The 19,055-nt window shown below is 42.4% G+C and overlaps 1 protein-coding gene across 1 annotated transcript in view; it reads left to right on the forward strand.

Annotated features, from left to right (window-relative positions):
• The first annotated feature begins 5,735 nt into the window (after nucleotides 1–5,735).
• The window catches only part of LOC112231003 (regulator of G-protein signaling 3), a 256,295-nt gene continuing 242,975 nt past the window's right edge, over nucleotides 5,736–19,055 (forward strand). Inside the window, exon 1 of the mRNA XM_042311668.1 lies at nucleotides 5,736–5,919. Coding sequence (XP_042167602.1) covers nucleotides 5,841–5,919 — 79 coding nt within the window. The 5' untranslated portion in view covers nucleotides 5,736–5,840. The remainder of the gene's footprint in view (nucleotides 5,920–19,055) is intronic.

Genomic DNA, 19,055 nt, shown 5'->3' on the forward strand with positions numbered 1-19,055 from the left:
ACTATAGGTAGTCTGTGTTTTGTATACACAGTGTATAGCTTTGATATATATAGCTCCTGTCTGGGTTGGCGCCCCCACTTGGGTTGTGCCGTGGCAGAGATCTTTGTGGGCTATACTCGGCCTTGTCTCAGGGTGGTAATTTGGTGGTGGAAGATATCCCTCTAGTGGTGTGGGGGCTGTGCTTTGGCAAAGTGGGTGGGGTTATATCCTGCCTGTTTGGCACTGGCCGGGGGGTATCGTCGGATGGGGCCACAGTGTCTCCCGACCCCTGCTGTCTCAGCCTCCAGTATTTATGCTGCAGTAGTTTATGTGTCGGGGGGCTATGGTCAGTTATATCTGGAGTACTTCTCCTGTCTTATCCAGTGTCCTGTGTGAATATAAGTAGGCTCTCTATGAACATTTGAACATCTTGGCCATGTTCTGTTATAATCTCCACCCGGCACAGCCAGAAGAGGACTGGCCACACCTCATAGCCTGGTTCCTCTCTAGGTTTCTTCCTAGGTTCTGGCCTTTCTAGGGAGTTTTTCCTAGCCACCGTGCTTCTACACCTGCATTGCTTGCTGTTTGAGGTTTTAGGTTGGGTTTCTGTACAGCACTTTGAGATATCAGCTGATTTAAGAAGGGCTTTATAAATACATTTGATTTGATTGGATTTGATTTGACAGACATACATACGGGCAATTCCACTGTATGTGGACACCCCTTAAAATGAGTGGATTACTACTTTAGCCACACCCGTTGCTGACAGGTTTATAAAATTGAGCACACTGCCAAGCAATCTCCATAGACAAATATGGGCAGTAGAATGGCCTTACTGAAGAGCTCAGTGACTTTCAATGTGGCACCGTCATAGGATGCCCTATTTCCAATAAGTCAGTTTGTCAAATTTCTGCCCTGCTAGAGCTGCCCCGGTCAACTGTAAGTTCTGTTATTGTTATTTGGAAACGTCTAGGAGCAACAACGGCTCAGCCGCAAAGTAGTAGGCCACACAAACTCACAGAACGGGACCGGCGAGTGTTAAAGCATGTGGCTTTAGAAGGAATTCAAGGAACACTTAACCAGCATGGCTACCACAACATTCTGCAGCGATATGACATCCCATCTGGTTTGCACTTAGTGGGACTGTCATTTGTTTTCAACAGGATAATGACCCAACACACCTCTAGGCTGTGTAAGGGCTGTTTGACCAAGAAGGAGAGTGATGGAGGGCTGCATCAGATGACCTGGCCTCCACAATCACCTGACCCCAACCCAATTGAGATGGTTTGGGATGAGTTGGACCGCAGAGTGAAGGAAAAGCAGCCAACAAGTGCTGAGCATATATGGGAACTCCTTCAAGACTGTTGGAAAAGCATTCCAGGTGAAGTTGGTTGAGAGAATGCCAAGAGTGTGCAAAGCTATCATCAAAGCAAAGGGTGGCTACTTTGAAGAGTCTAAAATGTTTCCCCCCAGCAGTACCTGCTGCTCATTCCGTTCACCAGCTCCGGAGGTCTACCTCACTGGCCTTCTAGGCATCACTGAACTGGATCAATACCACTAACCCTGGACTGTCTTGTCTCATTACACACACCTGGTTGACATTCCCCCTGATTAGTATGTTATATACAGTCTGTGCCCTCTGTTCCCCATTGTCCTTGTCGGTTATTGTTACCATGTCCATTGGTCCTGTGAGTACCTGTGCTGTTGTATCAGTGTCCATGCTACATGTTAGTGTGCACTTGTTTTACGGGTCTCTTCCTGTGTATTATTTAGAGGTTTACACCTCTTTTGGTTGGGTGGAGTAAATAAAAAACACTTTCATATTACTGCGCCTGTCTCCATAAACATAAAATATATTTTGATTTGTTTAACACTTTTTTGGTTACTACATGATTCCATATGTGTTATTTCATAGTTTTGATTTCTTCACTATTATTCTACAATGTAGAAAATAGTACAAATAAAGAACCTCTGTAACGGTTGTTGTCTTCCTCTTCTGAGGAGGAGTAGGAAATATCGGACCAATATGCAGCGTGGTAAGTCTTCGTCATATTTATTACACTGAACACAGGAAACAAACGAACAAGCGAATAAAGAAAAAGCGAACCAGTCCTGAATGGTGAACAACACTGAAACGGAAAATAACCACCAACAAACAAGAGTGGGAAAACAGGCTGCCTAAGTATGGTTCTCAATCAGAGACAACGATTGACAGCTGCCTCTGATTGGGAACCATACCAGGCCAAACACATAGAAATATAAACACAAGAACAAAACATAGAATGGCCACCCCAACTCACGCCCTGACCAGCCTAAAATAGAAACATACAAAAGGAACTAAGGTCCGGACGTGACAAACCCTTCTGGGAACCAGACTGACAGAGTAGAGAGTGGGAGATAGTTTTGAACCAGGCCTGAGATCTTCCTTTCCACCCTCAGAAACAAAGTGTCACAATTTCCAGGAATGTTTGGTGATTTAGCATGAGATAAATAGAGGAAAATGACATTAACTACACATGGCAGCCAGAAAGTCCATCTCAAGTTCAATTCATTATAGTTCTGGAGAATCTTGACATTTTGACACCCATTGTCCAGTCCTATCCTTCCTTGTCTAATTCTTGACATGAGATGACATGAAATAGCTGCTGCGGATATCCTTTGTCTACCCAGCCTGACTCAGTGGTTGTCTTAGTCTATTCCCAGAGGTAGACTCTGTCCTGGGCTGTGCTTATCTGGGCTTCACCCCTCCAGCAGAGTGGGAATGTCAAGCGTTTCAAAACGTTGCTTTGTCTTTTCTTAAGAAGCAATGATAAGTAGAACATAAATTAGAGAAAGGGAGTGAGGGGAAGAGAGAGTGACAAGGCTACGGAAAAGTGTGTCCTGTGCGTGTGTTTGTGTGTGTGTGTGTGTGTGCGCACGTAACGAACCAGGCTCTCTGGAGCCCGAATGAAATAACATATTAGGGTTACTGTGGCAGTTTTGGGGTGGGGCTATATACAGTAGCCAGCCAGTGAGAGAGGAAGCTACATGCAGAGTGAGTCGACTTTTTAAGCCACTCCTCATCTCTCCACCAATTGAGTGCTGGTTTTATTTGGACCCCTTCTGCGAAAAACAGCCCGTTAATCAGGATTAGTAGGGACCCTGCTAGTCCAGCTTGGCCAGGAAAGGGCAGGTCATCACCAGGTTACTAGACCACTGGAGTTGTACTGGGCAAGCTGTGAAAATAACATCCAGACAAAACCAATAGAAAGCCAAGTCACTATCCATCTGCTATTGTCCTTTCACCTATGAGGTGTTTAACTCTGCTGAAGGGCAGAATACGGTTTATTGTCCAAGGGGTATTACATAATGGCCCATTTCAAACAGAGATACCGTAGCTTACGAAACTATTCACCCCCCTTGGCATTTTTCCTATTTTGTTACTTTACAACCTGGAATTAAAATATATTTTTGGGGTGTTTGTATCATTTGATTTACACAAAATGCCTACCACTTTGAAGATGTAATTTTTTTTTTTGTGAAACAAACAAATTCGACAAAAAAACAGAACTTGAGCGTGCATAACTATTCACCCCGCCAAAGTCAATACTTTGTAGAGCCACCTTTTGCAGCAAATACAGCTTCAAGTTTCTTGGGGTATGTTTTTATAAGCGTGGCACATCTAGCCACTGGGATTTTTGCCCATTCTCAAGGCAAAACTGCTCCAGCTCCGTGGGATGTTCAAAGTTTCAGATATTCTTTTATAACCCAACCCTGATCTGTACTTCTCCACGAAGCCTCTATCCCCAAAATATGTGAGGTTCACCCCAGATTTGTTTTTACAGTTGGTTTTATCATGTAATTTGAGCAGACAGTGTCATCTCTTTCCTGTTTAGTGCAATGCAGTTCAATTGTGTAGATGAACACATTCGCTTCAATTGTGTAGATGAACACATTAGCTTCAATGGTGTAGATGAACAGATTAGCTTCAATGGTGTAGATGAACACATTAGCTTCAATGGTGTAGATGAACACATTAGCTTCAATGGTGTAGATGAACACATTAGCTTCAATGGTGTAGATGAACACATTAGCTTCAATGGTGTAGATGAACACATTAGCTTCAATGGTGTAGATGAACACATTAGCTTCAATGGTGTAGATGAACACATTAGCTTCAATGGTGTAGATGAACACATTAGCTTCAATGGTGTAGATGAACAGATTAGCTTCAATGGTGTAGATGAACACATTAGCTTCAATTGTGTAGATGAACACATTAGCTTCAATGGTGTAGATGAACACATTAGCTTCAATGGTGTAGATGAACACATTAGCTTCAATGGTGTAGATGAACACATTAGCTTGGCATTCATTCCTCTTCCAAGGTAATTTATTCTAAAAATGTTATTTTTGAGAGATTTTGTGATGGATAACACATGTTGTCATTTAACTCTGTTGAATAAGCTTGTTTTCTTGTTGATAGAGACCAAGCATGTGTTTATATGTGTATAATATATGAGTGTACATGTACAGTGAGTGTACAAAACATTTATGAAAACCTGTGCTTTTCATGCCATAAACTGACCCGGTGAATCCATGTGAATCTATGATCCCTTATTGATGTCACTTGTTAAATTCACTTCAATAAGTGTATTTGAAGAGGAGGAGACACGTTAAAGAAGGATTTTTAAGCCTCGAGACAATTGAGACATGGATTGTGTATGTGTGCCGTCCAGAGGGTGAATGGGCAAGACAAAATATTTAAGTGCCTTTAAACGGGGTATGGTAGTAGGAGCCAGGCGTACCGGTTTGTGTGAAGAACTGCAACGCTGCTGTTTTTTTCACACTCAACAGTTTCCTGTGTGTATCAAGAACAGTCCACCATCCAAAGGACATCCAGCCAACTTGACACAACTATGGGAAGCAATGGAGTCAACATGGGCGAGCATCCCTGTGGAACGCTTCCGAATCGTTGTAGAGTCCATGGCCCAACGAATTGAAGGGGGGCAACTCAATATTAGGAGGGGTTGTTACTGTTTGTACACCCAGTGTACACTTTGCAATCGTCATCATCATTGTCATGGAAGCCTACTTTGGTTGACTTTTACACAAAGATACATTCTGCAGTATCGACAAGTATAATGTTCCTTGGAAAAACTGAAGCTAAATCCAGCCATCACTAATTCATAGAGGCTGGTGTGAGTGACTACAGAGAGATATACTACATCATAGTGTCAGGACAACTGTGTGTGTGTGTGTGTGTGTGCGTGCGTGCGTGCGTGCGTGCATGCGTGCGTGTGTGTGTGTGTGTGTGGGGTTTATGTGGTGGAGGCATTGGTCCATTGTCACCCAGCATCCTTTCCTTTAACCCCACCCTCTGGTTCCTTCAATCAAATGCTTTCCCCTGCCCTGACCAATCACAAGTGTCCATGATTGTCACTCTATCAAAGTGACAGGCGGTTGGATGTTAGGAGGTTAAAAGGGCATTGCCTGGGCATGCCCTTGTCCTCCCTCCTTCCTCCTGCACATGCATTCTCTCTCTCTTTTACAGTTGGATTTCCCCCACTCTCTCAAGAAGAAAGGATCCATGTGGACTTGACAGGGATAGCTGTGTTTTTGCCTTTCTCTCTCTTTTCCCTGCGCTCAGTCTGCTCCTCTCTCCCCTCCCACTCTGTCTCTCCTTGCTTTCCTCTTTCTCAGTCTGCCATTTTACTCTCTCGCTCTCTCTCTTTATCTTTTCTTTCTCTCTCTCTCTCGCTCTCTCTCTCTCTCTTTTCTCTCTCTATCTCTCTCTACTAGCTGCAGATAGCATCTGGTTTCTGGTTCTTTCCTCAGCTCCTCTGACCTCCTCTCCTCTCCCGCTGTAGCCTCAGTCTGGGATGGAAGCTCCCAGTGTACACATCGTCACCCCGGGCAACCTACCTGACAACTCACCTGAGTTCACGCTGAAAACTTTTGGTGAGTACAAGTCTTCTTTTTCCTTTTTTTTTGGCTCCAAGTGAAAGGTTTGAGTGGTTAATTGTTGTTTTGGTGGGTTATTCTGTAGGTTTTTGTATTTGTTGTGATTGTACACTTGTAGCATAGCACTAGCCAATCAGATGGGATTGTCCAGTCAACTTCCTGGTAACCCATGGGGAGTCGACTCTCTGCTACAGAGGTTGAGTCATATGGGGGTGACGATCTCTCTTTCTTTCTTTCTTTCTCTCTCTTTCCCTCTCACTCTCTCTATCCATCTGCACTTGAGGCCAAGAGCCATGGACACAAGCACTAAAATACTTTCATTTATGATTAATATTTTAGTAAAGTGTGTCCGCACTGAGTCAGTTCTGAGAAGTCAGTCAAGCTCCACCCTTTTGGGTCAATGTAACTTTCAGTGCCACTTGGACAGTTCCTTCACCACATTGATAAAGACAGTGACAGTGACAGTGCAGGAATTCGGGTCAATGGACACACATGATACACCGATACACCATACCTGAACATGAGCCCCTATTACCAGCATCTCTTTAGTGGGCTCAGGTGTGCTGGGAAGTCATTTGGCTGGTAATGAGGGTCCCCTCGTTTCTCAAACGCTAAATAATTCATATATGGTATTTAGACAGGACGATGCACCTGGTTTCAAAAGGCAACACTCATTAATAATGTAGTATTTAGCTGTCCTGCCTGAAGCTAGGAGAGGAACATTAGGATAGGCACCAGGGGGTTGGGGGAGTTGAGATGGAGCTCAAGGTTTAATGGGGTCACAGATTTGTTCCATGAGAGAATGATAGTATAAGTAGAGACAATACATATGGAAATATAATATACTCCTCTGGAAAAGACATGAACAAGTAATGGAAAGGCATGTGTTTTGGAAATGATCTATAGTCTTTTACATCTATTCAATACTTTTCTGATTTAGCACAAATTGTGGGTGCTACACATTGGTGGTGCGTCGGCTCAGGTCATGGTGTTTGTATCAGGGGTTGGAACCAAAATAATTTTTCATTTTTTTCGTTCTGAACAGAAACATATTTTTTTCATTCCATTCCTCTATTCTGACCACCAAAATAAAGTTCTGAACCGGTTCGAACCCCCAAAAAGTTACGGTTTATATAGTTCCTTTCTGCTCCTTTCTTAGCCTCTGAAATCATTGTTATTATATATTTTTTTACATTTAGCTAGCTCGACATTTCATTACTTCACCAATCATTGCGGATAGAGCAGCTTGCTATGGAGCAGGCAGGCTATTTGCATGCATTGGACAGACAAGTGTAGGGCGCAAGATGCAAAAGTTTGCGGGTGGAGAGAGAGCGAGAGATTGTGGAAGAGGAGGATTGGCTTGAAGTGGTGGGCATATTGCTGTTATGACATGCATGATCTGTATTAGGCTCACAGAATAATACCTAAGGAGCAGCTTCTATGAAATAACTTTGAATGTATTTGAACTTCAGAGAGTTGGCTTAACGTTGGGGCGGCAAGTAGTCTAGTGGTTAGACTAGGCTACCTGCCGTTGGACTAGTAACCGAAAGCGTTGGACTAGTAACCGAAAGGTTGCAAGATCGAATCCCCGAGCTGACCAGGTGAAAATCTGTCATTCTGAACAAGGCAGTTAACCCACTGTTTGAAAAAAAATGTTGGACAAGAGCTAGCTAGATGGCTAACAAGCAAGTGTGTGCAGAGCGGCACCAGAATTAAAATAACAACACGTCTTAACTTTTTGTGGTTAATAAATCCAATGTGAAATGTGATAACTATAGAATCCTTAACTAGCATTGAAAAAGTTAATCCATTCTTCTGAGTAACAGAGTGCATAGGCACTTTGTTGCATTTTTGTGGGACTTGAAAAAAATGCATGGAACGTAAAATAACATTATTTACCAGCTCTAATGATTTTAAAATAATGGATCTGTTCCGGAACAGTATAGATCACTTTCGTTCCTGGTTCTGATTCTGTTCTGCCCCCCAAAAATCTTATTTTCAGGTTTGCGGTTCTGTTTCCTAAACCAGTTCCAACCCTTGGTTTGAACCATTAGATATGACACTGTATGCATTGTTATCATGATCTGCACTGGATGTTCTCAAACCCTTTTATATCCCAGCTAAACACTTAAACACTTAAAATAGACAGAGCTATAACTGCACTATAATCAGGCTGTATTTGGCCCAGAGAGACTGAAGTAACTGTGTACCAGCAGCATGAGATGAGGATGAGGATTACATCTGTCGAGTCATTACTGTAGTGCAGCAGATGCTTTCCTCCTTCTTTTTCACATGACACACAAAGGAATGATAAAACCAGCAAAGCCTGCAGAAAGCCGTTGGCCCCATGCCCTTTACGTGTTTTAAACCTGGTCATGTCTGCCGGGTTCCTTCAGTAATGCTTTCGCTTGTGGTGTTCTAGCCCATCGGGGGAAGAAGCACTGCCACATACACAATGTGTTGTTTATTAGTTTGCCTCTCCCTGGATAAGTGGAAGGTTTTGCCCCCTAAATCCAAAATGCTGACTTGTCTTCCTCTCTCATCCGTCAGTTGTCGCACTGGCAGATGCGGTGCATGTAATGTAAGAAAAGCTCCTGAAAGATTGACCCAGAAATGGGGTCAAATCATGTTTCCTCCTCATCCCTCTGCCTTGAATATGGTGCTTACACACAATATCTTATTTGCTGACTTTGCTGACCCTCCACATTGACCTCAGACCTTATTAATGGTGGTTGGTTGAATTTTAGGAGGACCCCATCAATAACACGAGCATTAATGTGCCCTTGCCAACCCCATAAACGGCCATTAATCACACACACTTGTGCCAGCCGGAACCCAACCAGAACAGGAAGCCCCAGTATGCTTGGTACCGCGATTGAACTTGACAGATCTTGAACGGCCACTCTGGATTAAGAGCCACTTAAGTCTCCATTCACTGATTTCCCCTCTGAGAGCCACCTATTAGGAAATTGGCTACATAGGCCGACATACATTTTCCCTTCCCTTAGCCGAGGTCCTTTGCTGAGAGAGGCACTTTAGGGCTGATTGTGACGACAGCACTGTCAGGCTACCACTGGGAAACTTTGTGCTCTGTGCTGTAGGTACTGCTGGTGCTGCTTCTCTGTGATGAGCAAAGAGAGAAGAATGTGGTATGTAAATTATGTAAGCAGCTGTTAGGGGAGAGAGAGAGAGTACTGGGTGATGTCAAAATGGAGAGAAGTAGGCAGAGAGGAGGCTGACAGCCTTAGATAGTGTTTTCGGCGTTTAGTCTGTCGTCTTATTGGAGTTTGCGGCCGGGTATCTTTGTGAGTAAAACAGTTGACAGGAGGCTAGATGGAAGATGATAGTGTAAATACTGAGCTCTATGAATTTGTGCAAGTGAAGTACAGATGGCTTCTTTCACTTCACCCGTGGAAGACTTTTCTCTCAGTTATGCTTTAATTTCTTATGTAAGATAAGTGTCTGTGATGCAATGGTTATTGTCCACTGTTCGAAAAGGGAACTGGGATGTCTCATAACCCTGATCCTTCTCATTTAAAACACGTTTTTCTCTCTTTCCTTTTTCATCACTCCCACCCCTCTCTTTCTCCTCTGCCTATATCCTACCCTCTCCCACCCACCCCTAGTTGATTTCATTTAAATGAAAGCTGTTGCTTTGATTCTCAAAGCTGCATGAATATTTCACTTTATAGAGAAAAATGTAATGTGTAGAGGGGTGATCAGCCTTTCACATGACTCTATTCATGCATGCTAACTGAGGTTTGGATTCTTAGCTCAAGGGCGTAACTTTGGGGGGTCAATGGGTTCCGGGGGTCAACACACTTCTAGGGAGGTCCGGGGGAATTCCTCCCTGTGACATTAAAAAAAAACTGTTTGTGAAAGGGTTGTTTCTGGTGAACTTTGAAGGGAAAATACATCCCAAACATTGCTGATAATTTGGTCAAAATATCCCAACCACAACTGAAATACCAATCATTTCTGTATTACTTTAAACTGTTGGTATAACAGTTCAGAAAGTAAACATGCTTGGAAATTTGTTTGTAGAACGACTATGTCAGTTCTGGGTTGTGCTTAATTAAATTGACCATTTGCTACGTTGTGTACCGGCTTGTACTGAACGTCACGTTTCCCCCAAAAATCGTTCTTGAACAGACTTTTAGATTACCTATGTTTTCTCTGTTTGGTGGGTGTGACGGAGTGTGGCTTGTAGTAGAGGTCTTCACGGGTCCATCAGACCCTGAATTACGAGATCCGGGACCTGAGCGGGTCCGGGTCCAAAATTCGGAGTCTTGTCTTTGATTTGGGTCGGGTCTGATAGAAATACCATGGATCTCGAGTATGTACAATTGAAATTGATTTACCAACTGGACACCATTGGATCCATCCTCTCTTCATCTGTGTGAGGTGATGAGAAATGCGTGAGCTTGTTATCTGTATCAGTCAATTGCAACTCAATAAAATGTTTAGGTTATGTCCAGCTGAAACGGGTTCCGGCCGCTCACCTCATGTCGACCTGCTGCTGAGGAGAGAGAGAGAGCGAGTGAGAGGCACATAGGCTACTGTTGATTGTGAAGATGAAGGTCTTTTTCATTGAAGTAAAACAAAAGTTAGATGAGAAAAAGTATAGCCCAGTGAAAAGAAGCCAACAAGGGTAATGTCCTCCGTTGGGACAAGTTGTAGTATTGTCGTGGACAAAGACGAGAAGAATGTTGGCGGACTGTGTGTGTGCAACTCACTATTCAGGCTTGATGAAATGTTCAAACTTGAATTTATTTATATTTGTATTTATTACCATTTGTTTTATCATTATTATTATTGTATATCATTATTATTATTATGGTAGGCCTATTTAAGAATCTAAACCAGCGCAACAAGTGTTTTCTTTCATTTTGTTGTAACATTTTCATTGGCTAAATTAAGTTTGAACTGTCATTGAATTTTTTTGCTCTTTAATATAAGTTAAAAGTAGGCCTGTTGTAAAATAAATATAATTAGTCTATTGCTGCAAATTTTTGGGGATGCCTACGGTAGGCACTCGCCTTGTTGGTAATTGCTGCAATATTGGCCAAGCCTGTTCAAAACTTTTGTGAAGGTTTAAACCAGCTCTTTAAATTTGCAACAAGTGTTTTGTTTCATTCTGTTGAGACATTTTCTTTTGCTAAATTAAAGTCCAACTGTAATGTTGTGTTTGCCGCAATACAATAGAATACTGGTAGGCATATATCTATTCGCACTCAAACCCTGAAAAGGAAAACACTAAGAGGGTGAGATGCAAAACTTAATTTAATGGCACAATATAATAACCTAGTTGTATTACTTGACTTACATTTGACATTACAACAATAAAGTTGTGAAACGTTTGTGAAGATATGGTGTGGTATGGCTATTATTTGGCTTAGCTACTGTAGGCCTAAGAAGGGCGTATGCACCGGTGCTCCAACTGACTGACAGTTGAAAAATAATGTTTTAGGCCTACCAGAGCTACTCCTTCAATCTAACAATATAATGCTTATTTTTATAAAAAATATTCTGATAGGAAATTTCCGAACGATCCTCCTTCTGTACGCCAATATCTATATAGCAGTGGTAGCCTTTCTGATAAGGATAAAGAAATGTCAGTGTCGGGAACATGGCACCAGCATATCTCTATCTTTCTCTCGGTCTCTCTAGGGCTTGGCCTAAGCATCTTTTAAAAAATATTGTTAATAATCTGTCTCCTTGGTGAGGATCAAAGGTGCCAGATCAGCTCGGCACATGGCTGGCAGATAGCCAGAACGCCCCTCTCTCCCACCAGAGAGGAAAGAGGGAGGAGTTGGGCCGGTTTTATGACTTAACAGCCAGTCGTAAACTTTCTCTCTCTTGCTCTGCAGTATCGAGAAGGAAAAAATCCCTTTGTTACTGAGTGAGAGACTCTTGCTGCCAAAAACTTCAACATCAATCAATGGACACTGGGACAATGTATTTCAACATCTGAATGTTGGGAATGATGAGAGATGGAATACGGGAAAATAATGTATATTTTGTTAGTCCACTAGGGACCTGTTTTCATTGTATTATGTATGTAATCAATAACCTATACTGTGTGTGTTTATGTATTCTATATTACGTATTCGATAAATAGCAGTCATCACATTAATGATAGTCACGTCACGACAATATGAATATCATACAGTGGAAGCCTAGTCCTATAGGCCTATATGCATACAATGCCCTGATACATTTGTGCTCTAATCTCCAACAGCTGAACCGTGAGGTGGACATTTATTGTTTTAGGAAAAACCAATAAAACAATAGACTATAAAGTTTTGATATGCGACACATCCAAACACAACAAATAGTTTTTTTGCCATTTGTTATAGGTCGATTTTAAGGGCACGTAACTGTGGATAATTTGGCCAATATAACTTGTTTATTGATGGTGCTGGCAGCACCCAGTCAAAGGTTTCTTTTTCTTTCTTCTTTTGAATCTGGGTCTCTCGGATCCAAACTGGCACGGTTCTGTTTTTCCACGGGCCTTTTCGGAATGGATCTGACTGTCCTCGGATCCATTTGGAACCGGTCTCAGTTTACAGTTTTGCTAAAACATTAAAACCCATTGGCTGAACAACATTCTCAGTTGCCTGGACTCATTTAGCTTATTATGCAGTCTGTTGTCAATACCTTAAACCATTTCACATGGTAAAACACAATTTGCAGATCTCACTTAGACTTTTCAGCAAAACTCTAAACACATTCTCATTCTCAAAACACATTCTGCACTCTAATGCACATGTCATCCATACTGGTAAACACAAGTGGCAACAATCAAATACAAATAGAGAACACATGTCATTGATTGAACACAACCACTCAAAATTGATTTAACCTGTTTCAAATGATGCGACACAACCAATATGAGCCAGTTCAGAGAGCAAACAGGTTGTTGAAGGTGGGAAGGAGAAAGTCTGAGAATGGATACTGTTGTACAGTGCATTGTAGGCTGTATACTGTACAATGGACAAATTGTATGGCCCTGAACATTGTGCTTTCCATTTATTAACAGTACTGACTGCTCAATAGATTTTGACTGGTTGCAGGTTCATATCAACAAATAACAAGAATTACAGTATCACAAAGACAAAGGACAAGTTTGTGAGATGCAGGGTACAGTACTGTAAAAATAGGGCTACAAGGAGGAGGAAGAACAAAAAACAAAATTGCAAAGAGCAAAGCAGAGTAGTAATTTCTTATCAATTTTGAGCTACTATGATCGAACATGTTTTCGTCCATCAAAAGACCATGACGAAAAAAATATGAATATTTTTTTAGATTAAAAATGAACTTCTCCTGAGAATTGTATGTTTTGAACAATGTGTTTTCTATTTTTCGGTGTATTGTTTACTGACTGCTTGAGAGTGTATATCATTTTGATCACTTTGTTTATGATTTTGAGAGCAGTGTTTGATTTTGAACACAAGTAAAACTGTTTTGAGGCGAATGTTTCAATTTGCAAGAGGAGTCAGAGGTTATGTAAATAGTGCTTGATGATGAGGTTTTGTATTTAATGTTTCAGGAAATGGAGCAAGGTTTCAGAAATTGTGTTTTAGCAATTGAGAAAAACTGTAAAAAAAAATTTAACCCGTGAAGACATATTTGAAGCCCAACCCCTCCCTGTTTTTCAACTGGTTTCAACTGGCACATTTCATAAATACTAGGGTAGGCACATTTCACAAATACTAGGGTAGGCACATTTCATAAATACTAGGGTAGGCACATTTCATAAATACTAGGGTAGACACATTTCATAAATACTAGGGTAGGCACATTTCATAAATACTAGAGTAGGCACATTTCATAAATACTAGGGTAGGCACATTTCATAAATACTAGGGTAGGCACATTTCATAAATACTATGGTAGGCACATTTCACAAATACTAGGGTAGGCACATTTCATAAATACTAGGGTAGACACATTTCATAAATACTAGGGTAGGCACATTTCATAAATACTAGGGTAGGTACACATTTCATAAATACTAGGGTACACATTTCATAAATACTAGGGTATGCACATTTCATAAATACTAGGGTAGGCACATTTCACAAATACTAGGGTAGGCACATTTCATAAATACTAGGGTAGGCACATTTCATAAATACTAGGGTAGGCACATTTCATAAATACTAGGGTAGGCACATTTCATAAATACTAGGGTAGGCACATTTCACAAATACTAGGGTAGGCACATTTCACAAATACTAGGGTAGGCACCAACATATAAAGTTGGTTCTGGAAATATTCTTAGGGTGATTATTAGGGTGCATAAACATGATGAGTGCTCCCCCCCATAATTTAGGTTTTCATATTTGTTTTCTAAACATAAATAAGGAGACAGACAGGCTGCCTCTGACTGGCATGCTTGAGCCTATACTGCCTGAGGTTCGGAGAAACAGCTTTTCTCTTTTCTTTTCTCTTTTCTCTAGTTCTCTAGTGAAGCCTACCTCAAACCAGTTGTTTCAAAGTTTATAATACTACCATTGTCGTCTTGAACTAACAAAATTGAGCCAAATATAACCATTGCAAATTATCGCTCGTTTTTCACTCCCACCACTTCGCAATAGAAACCTTGAAAAATATCCTGCTCTATATAATTCTTATTTGTGCTTATGAATCTACCATATTAAATGTGACTGTACTTTTTTATTTGTTACCAGTTAGCACACAGAATTAGGGGTTTGTTATGAAGAGAGTGGAGAGAGAGAGGAACTATTGCTCTGTTCTCTTTACAAGCCCTGCACAACTATTTTCACTTCTCAAACCACGGCCTCGAGGATGAGGGCCAAACCAAGCATAATTGGCGGTGTGGGGATCCAATCATAAAATTAGGAATTGAGTAGTACAGTTTAGCGTAAAACCACAAAAAGCCAGTTGCTACGGTGGGAAAATAATATCAAATCCATAAAATCTTCTCTCTCTCTCTCTCTCTCTCTCTCTCTCTCTCTCTCTGTCTCTCTCTCTCTCTCTGCTAGCAACTAAAATACATTGTTGAGTCATTGAGAGCTTTTCATACCTATAATCAGTCTTTCGTTCCATTTTCTCTCCATTTCAGATAAGCAATATATTTAAAAAAATAAATAAATAAAAAAAAAGCTATTGCAAGTTTGCTACTGTTACCCAGTCAGCACAGAGTGGTGAGGTAACATGAAAAGCGGTGTGATCTGTACTTTCTCAATCGCCTAATCATTTATCCAGCTGTCCTATTGATGCAGTGTGTTTGATAATGAAACGCTTCGGTCTCTGATTGAATTTCTTTGAAATGTAAATAGACAAATAAGCAGTGGAGGGATTCAGAGCTTAAAGAGAAAGAGACAGAAAGAGAGAGAAGATTTCTGACAGGGTTCAGTTAATGAAACAACGTTGGACTTGGCTCAGGCTCCCGCTGGTTACCAGGGTACAAGGTCTCATTAGCAACAGTTCACTGGGTGTCTCCTGTAGCCTTCACTGGCCTGTCTGACAGGAGACAGCAAGATGGCCGCCTGCTGAGGCCATTGTGTTGGCGTTGTCTTTGACCGATGATGCATAAGATGTCCTGTATAGTTGGTAGGTGGGTGGTTGGGTGCTTTGATGTGTAGTGTACTGTATACTGTATATAGTGTAGTGGTCAACAACTTTGGTCCTGGAGATCTACAGTGTGTATTCAGACTCATGTACTCTATAGGTCTCCAGGACCAGGAATTGGCGTCTCTTGCTCAATACGGCACTGTGTGACTGCTTTTTTACGGCTTTTTATTTATACTGCATAGTCTTTATGCCTCTAAGTTTAATTGAACATATATTTACAAGTGTCCCTTGGCTTGCCAAAGTATTAGCCATACTTAATTTAATTAATTTAACATGATTATGGCACAGTTGATACTCTAACTTTCATCCCCAAATAGAAAGGGAGCCATATCATTTTAAAGTCACCATCAACAGGCTGACTTCAGGTCTGTCCTATCTCACCACTGCCCTATATTCTGTACACTGATGATTGTCGCAGCCATTTCGAGAACTGACACATCCTATCACGTTTAGGTAAGACTCAGATGTAGACAGTGTAGAAGTAACAAGAGTTTATTACAACCATAGGGGCAAACGACAGGTCAAGGCAGGCAGGGGTCAATAATCCAGAGAGGGTGTAAAGGGTCCAGAACGGCAGGCATTCTCAGGGTCAGGGCCGGCAGGGGTCAATAATCCAGTAAGATGGGGTAAGGTACAACAAGGCAGGCAGGCTCAGGGTCAGGGCAGTTAGGGGTCAATAATCCAGAGAGGGTGTAAAGGGTCCAGAACGGCAGGCAGTCTCAGGGTCAGGGCCGGCAGGGGTCAATAATCCAGAGAGGGTGTAAAGGGTCCAGAACGGCAGGCAGTCTCAGGGTCAGGGCAGGCAGAATGGTCAAAACCGGGAAGGACTAGAAAACAGGAGCAGGAAAACAGGCAGAAGCAGGGAAACAAACGCTGGTAGTTTTTACGGGCAAAACGAACTGGCAACAGACATATACATCATACATTCTGCCCGAGATGATACCGGGGAGCCGGGGTCCGGTGGCGAGCCGCTTGTCGTCGATACTTGGAGGTGGTCTTGAGGAGGGCCGACAGCGGAGGACAAACATCTGGGCAGAAGGTATGCCGACCTCTTCTTCCTGCTCAAGGAAGAGAGGGGGCTGATACCTCAGGGAACACTCAAAATGTGAAAGGCCTGCTGGCCGACAACCCAATGAGGGTGAAGAATGCCTTCCAGAACCGGAACGAGAACTGAGGGCCCCGGTCAGAGACCATGTCAACTGGTAGTCCATGGATCTGGATGACGTGCTGCACCATGAGCTGGGCAGTCTCTTTGGCAGAGGGTAGTTTGGGGAGAGGAATCAAGTGGGTGGCTTTGGAAAACCGATCCACCACAGTCACGATGGCGGTGTTGTCATCAGACAGGGGAAGACCCGTGACAAAGACCATGGAAATGTGAGCTCAGGGATGGTGAGGGACAGGCAGAGGTTGGAGGAGACCAGCCGGAGCTTGCCGAGGAGTCTTGTTTTGTGAGCAAACCGTGCAAGTGGCGACGAATGCGGAGAAGTCAGGGACCATGGTAGGCCACCAAAAGCGTTGTCGCATAAAAGCCAGAGTCTGACGGGGGCCTGGGTGGCAAGCAAGTCTGGAAGAGTGGGCCCTCTTCCAGACTTGCTTGCCACCCAGGCCCCCGTCAGGCATGTAAACCACGTCAGGCATGAACATCCGGTTATCTGGACCTCCCCTCCCCGGGGTTTGGCTGGGAGCGCAGCACCTCCCGAACCTGCTTCCCTATTCCCCAGCTGAGTGCTGTCCCCAGGCAGGAGGTGGGAACTATGGTCTCAGGTTCTGGGGTAGAAGTCGTGGGGCTATAGCGGCGTGACAGCACATCTGGCTTGAAGTTCTAGGATCCCGGCCAGTAGGAGAAGGAGAAGTTAAACCGGGTGAACCCTAGGGCCCATATAGGCTGCCTGGAATTGAGGCTCTTGGCGGTGCACAGATATTCCAGGTTCTTGTGGTCGGTCCACACAATGAATGGATGTTCCGCCCCCTCCAGCCTGTGCCTCCACTCCTCAATGCCAACTTCACTGCAAGCAGCTCACGATTCCCCACATAGTAGTTCCTCTCTGTGGCGTTGAGGCGGTGGCAGAAGAAGGCACGGGATGTAACTTGAGGTCCAGGGCAGAATGCTGGGACAGGACAGCCCCCACTCCAACATCAGAAGCATCAGCCTCCACCACGAACTGGCGGGACGGGTCAGGATGAACCAAGATGGGAGCTGTGGTGAAGCAGTGTTTGAGATCCCAGAACGCCCAATCAGCAGCTGGAGACCACGTGAACGGAACCTTGGGAGAGGTGAGTGCAGACAGGGGGAAGCCAGGGTGCTGTACCCCCGGATAAAGCACCGATAAAAGTTGGCGAAGCCCAGGAACCGCAGCAGCTGGACTCTGGATGTGAGCTGTGGCCAATCCCCCACCCCTCTCACCTTCCCGAGATCCATCTCTACACTCCCTGCAGCAATGATGTAGCCCAGAAAGGGGATGGTGGACCGAATTAATTCACACATCTCAGCTTTTACAAAAAGCTTGCTCTCCAGGAGGCATTGACATTTGACTTGATTTTATTAGGATCTCTTTTAGTCCCCATTTGGACTAATCTTCCAAGAGTCCTTAAACATTAAAATACAATTTATAATACAAACACACTTTCACATATAACACACTATTACAAACAAACATAATATACTAGCATAATGAGCCAATAAATACTCAATCTAATAAATATTGATTCTTCATCTACTATAGTCCCACAACATTTCTATATACTATATTTACATTGTTTTAAAATACTGTTTAAATTATATATATATTATTATATATATAATTATATATATATATATATATATATATAAATTATATATATTGAAAGGTTTCTAGTTAGCTTAGTTAATTTATTCCATTTCTTTATTGCTCTAAATCTAAATGTTCTTTTGCCTATTTCTCTTTTCTGTCTGGATAACGCATAGATGGTGGACAATCTATTCCTAGTATTTACGGAATGCCTGTCTCTTACCAACTGAATACCGTTGTGAATAGAACTTGGCCGTTTTAAATGATGTATATTATAAAATAAAATAAGCATGTTTTTTTCAATTACCTTGTCGATTGATGACCAACCGAGAACACTGCGCATGACTGCAACAGAAGAACCATATCTCCACCTTAAAACAATTCTTGCTGCTTTATTCTGTGCATTCTGCAGCCTCCTAACTTGATGATGCATTTCCCCAGACCACCGAACAGTAGTTCACCTGACTCTCAATTAATGCTTGTGTTATTTGCTGAATAATTTTTCCTGGTAAATATTTAGCTATCCTTCTGATTATACATGCTGTTTTAATATATATTTTTTTACATAGATTAGTTATTTGAGACGACCATGATAAGCAGTTGTCTAGCTGCACTCCCAATAGTTTGGTTTCTGCCACTTCTTCAATTTGTACTCCTCCCATACTTAATTGTATCCCATGCTGTTTAGGCCTTTTCCTAGTTGAACAGACCAACAGCACTTTTTCATGATCCACTAAATCAAATGCTGCATTGAAATCTATA

This window comes from Oncorhynchus tshawytscha, linkage group LG33 (genome assembly GCF_018296145.1).
Source record: "Oncorhynchus tshawytscha isolate Ot180627B linkage group LG33, Otsh_v2.0, whole genome shotgun sequence".
NCBI lineage: Eukaryota > Metazoa > Chordata > Actinopteri > Salmoniformes > Salmonidae > Oncorhynchus > Oncorhynchus tshawytscha.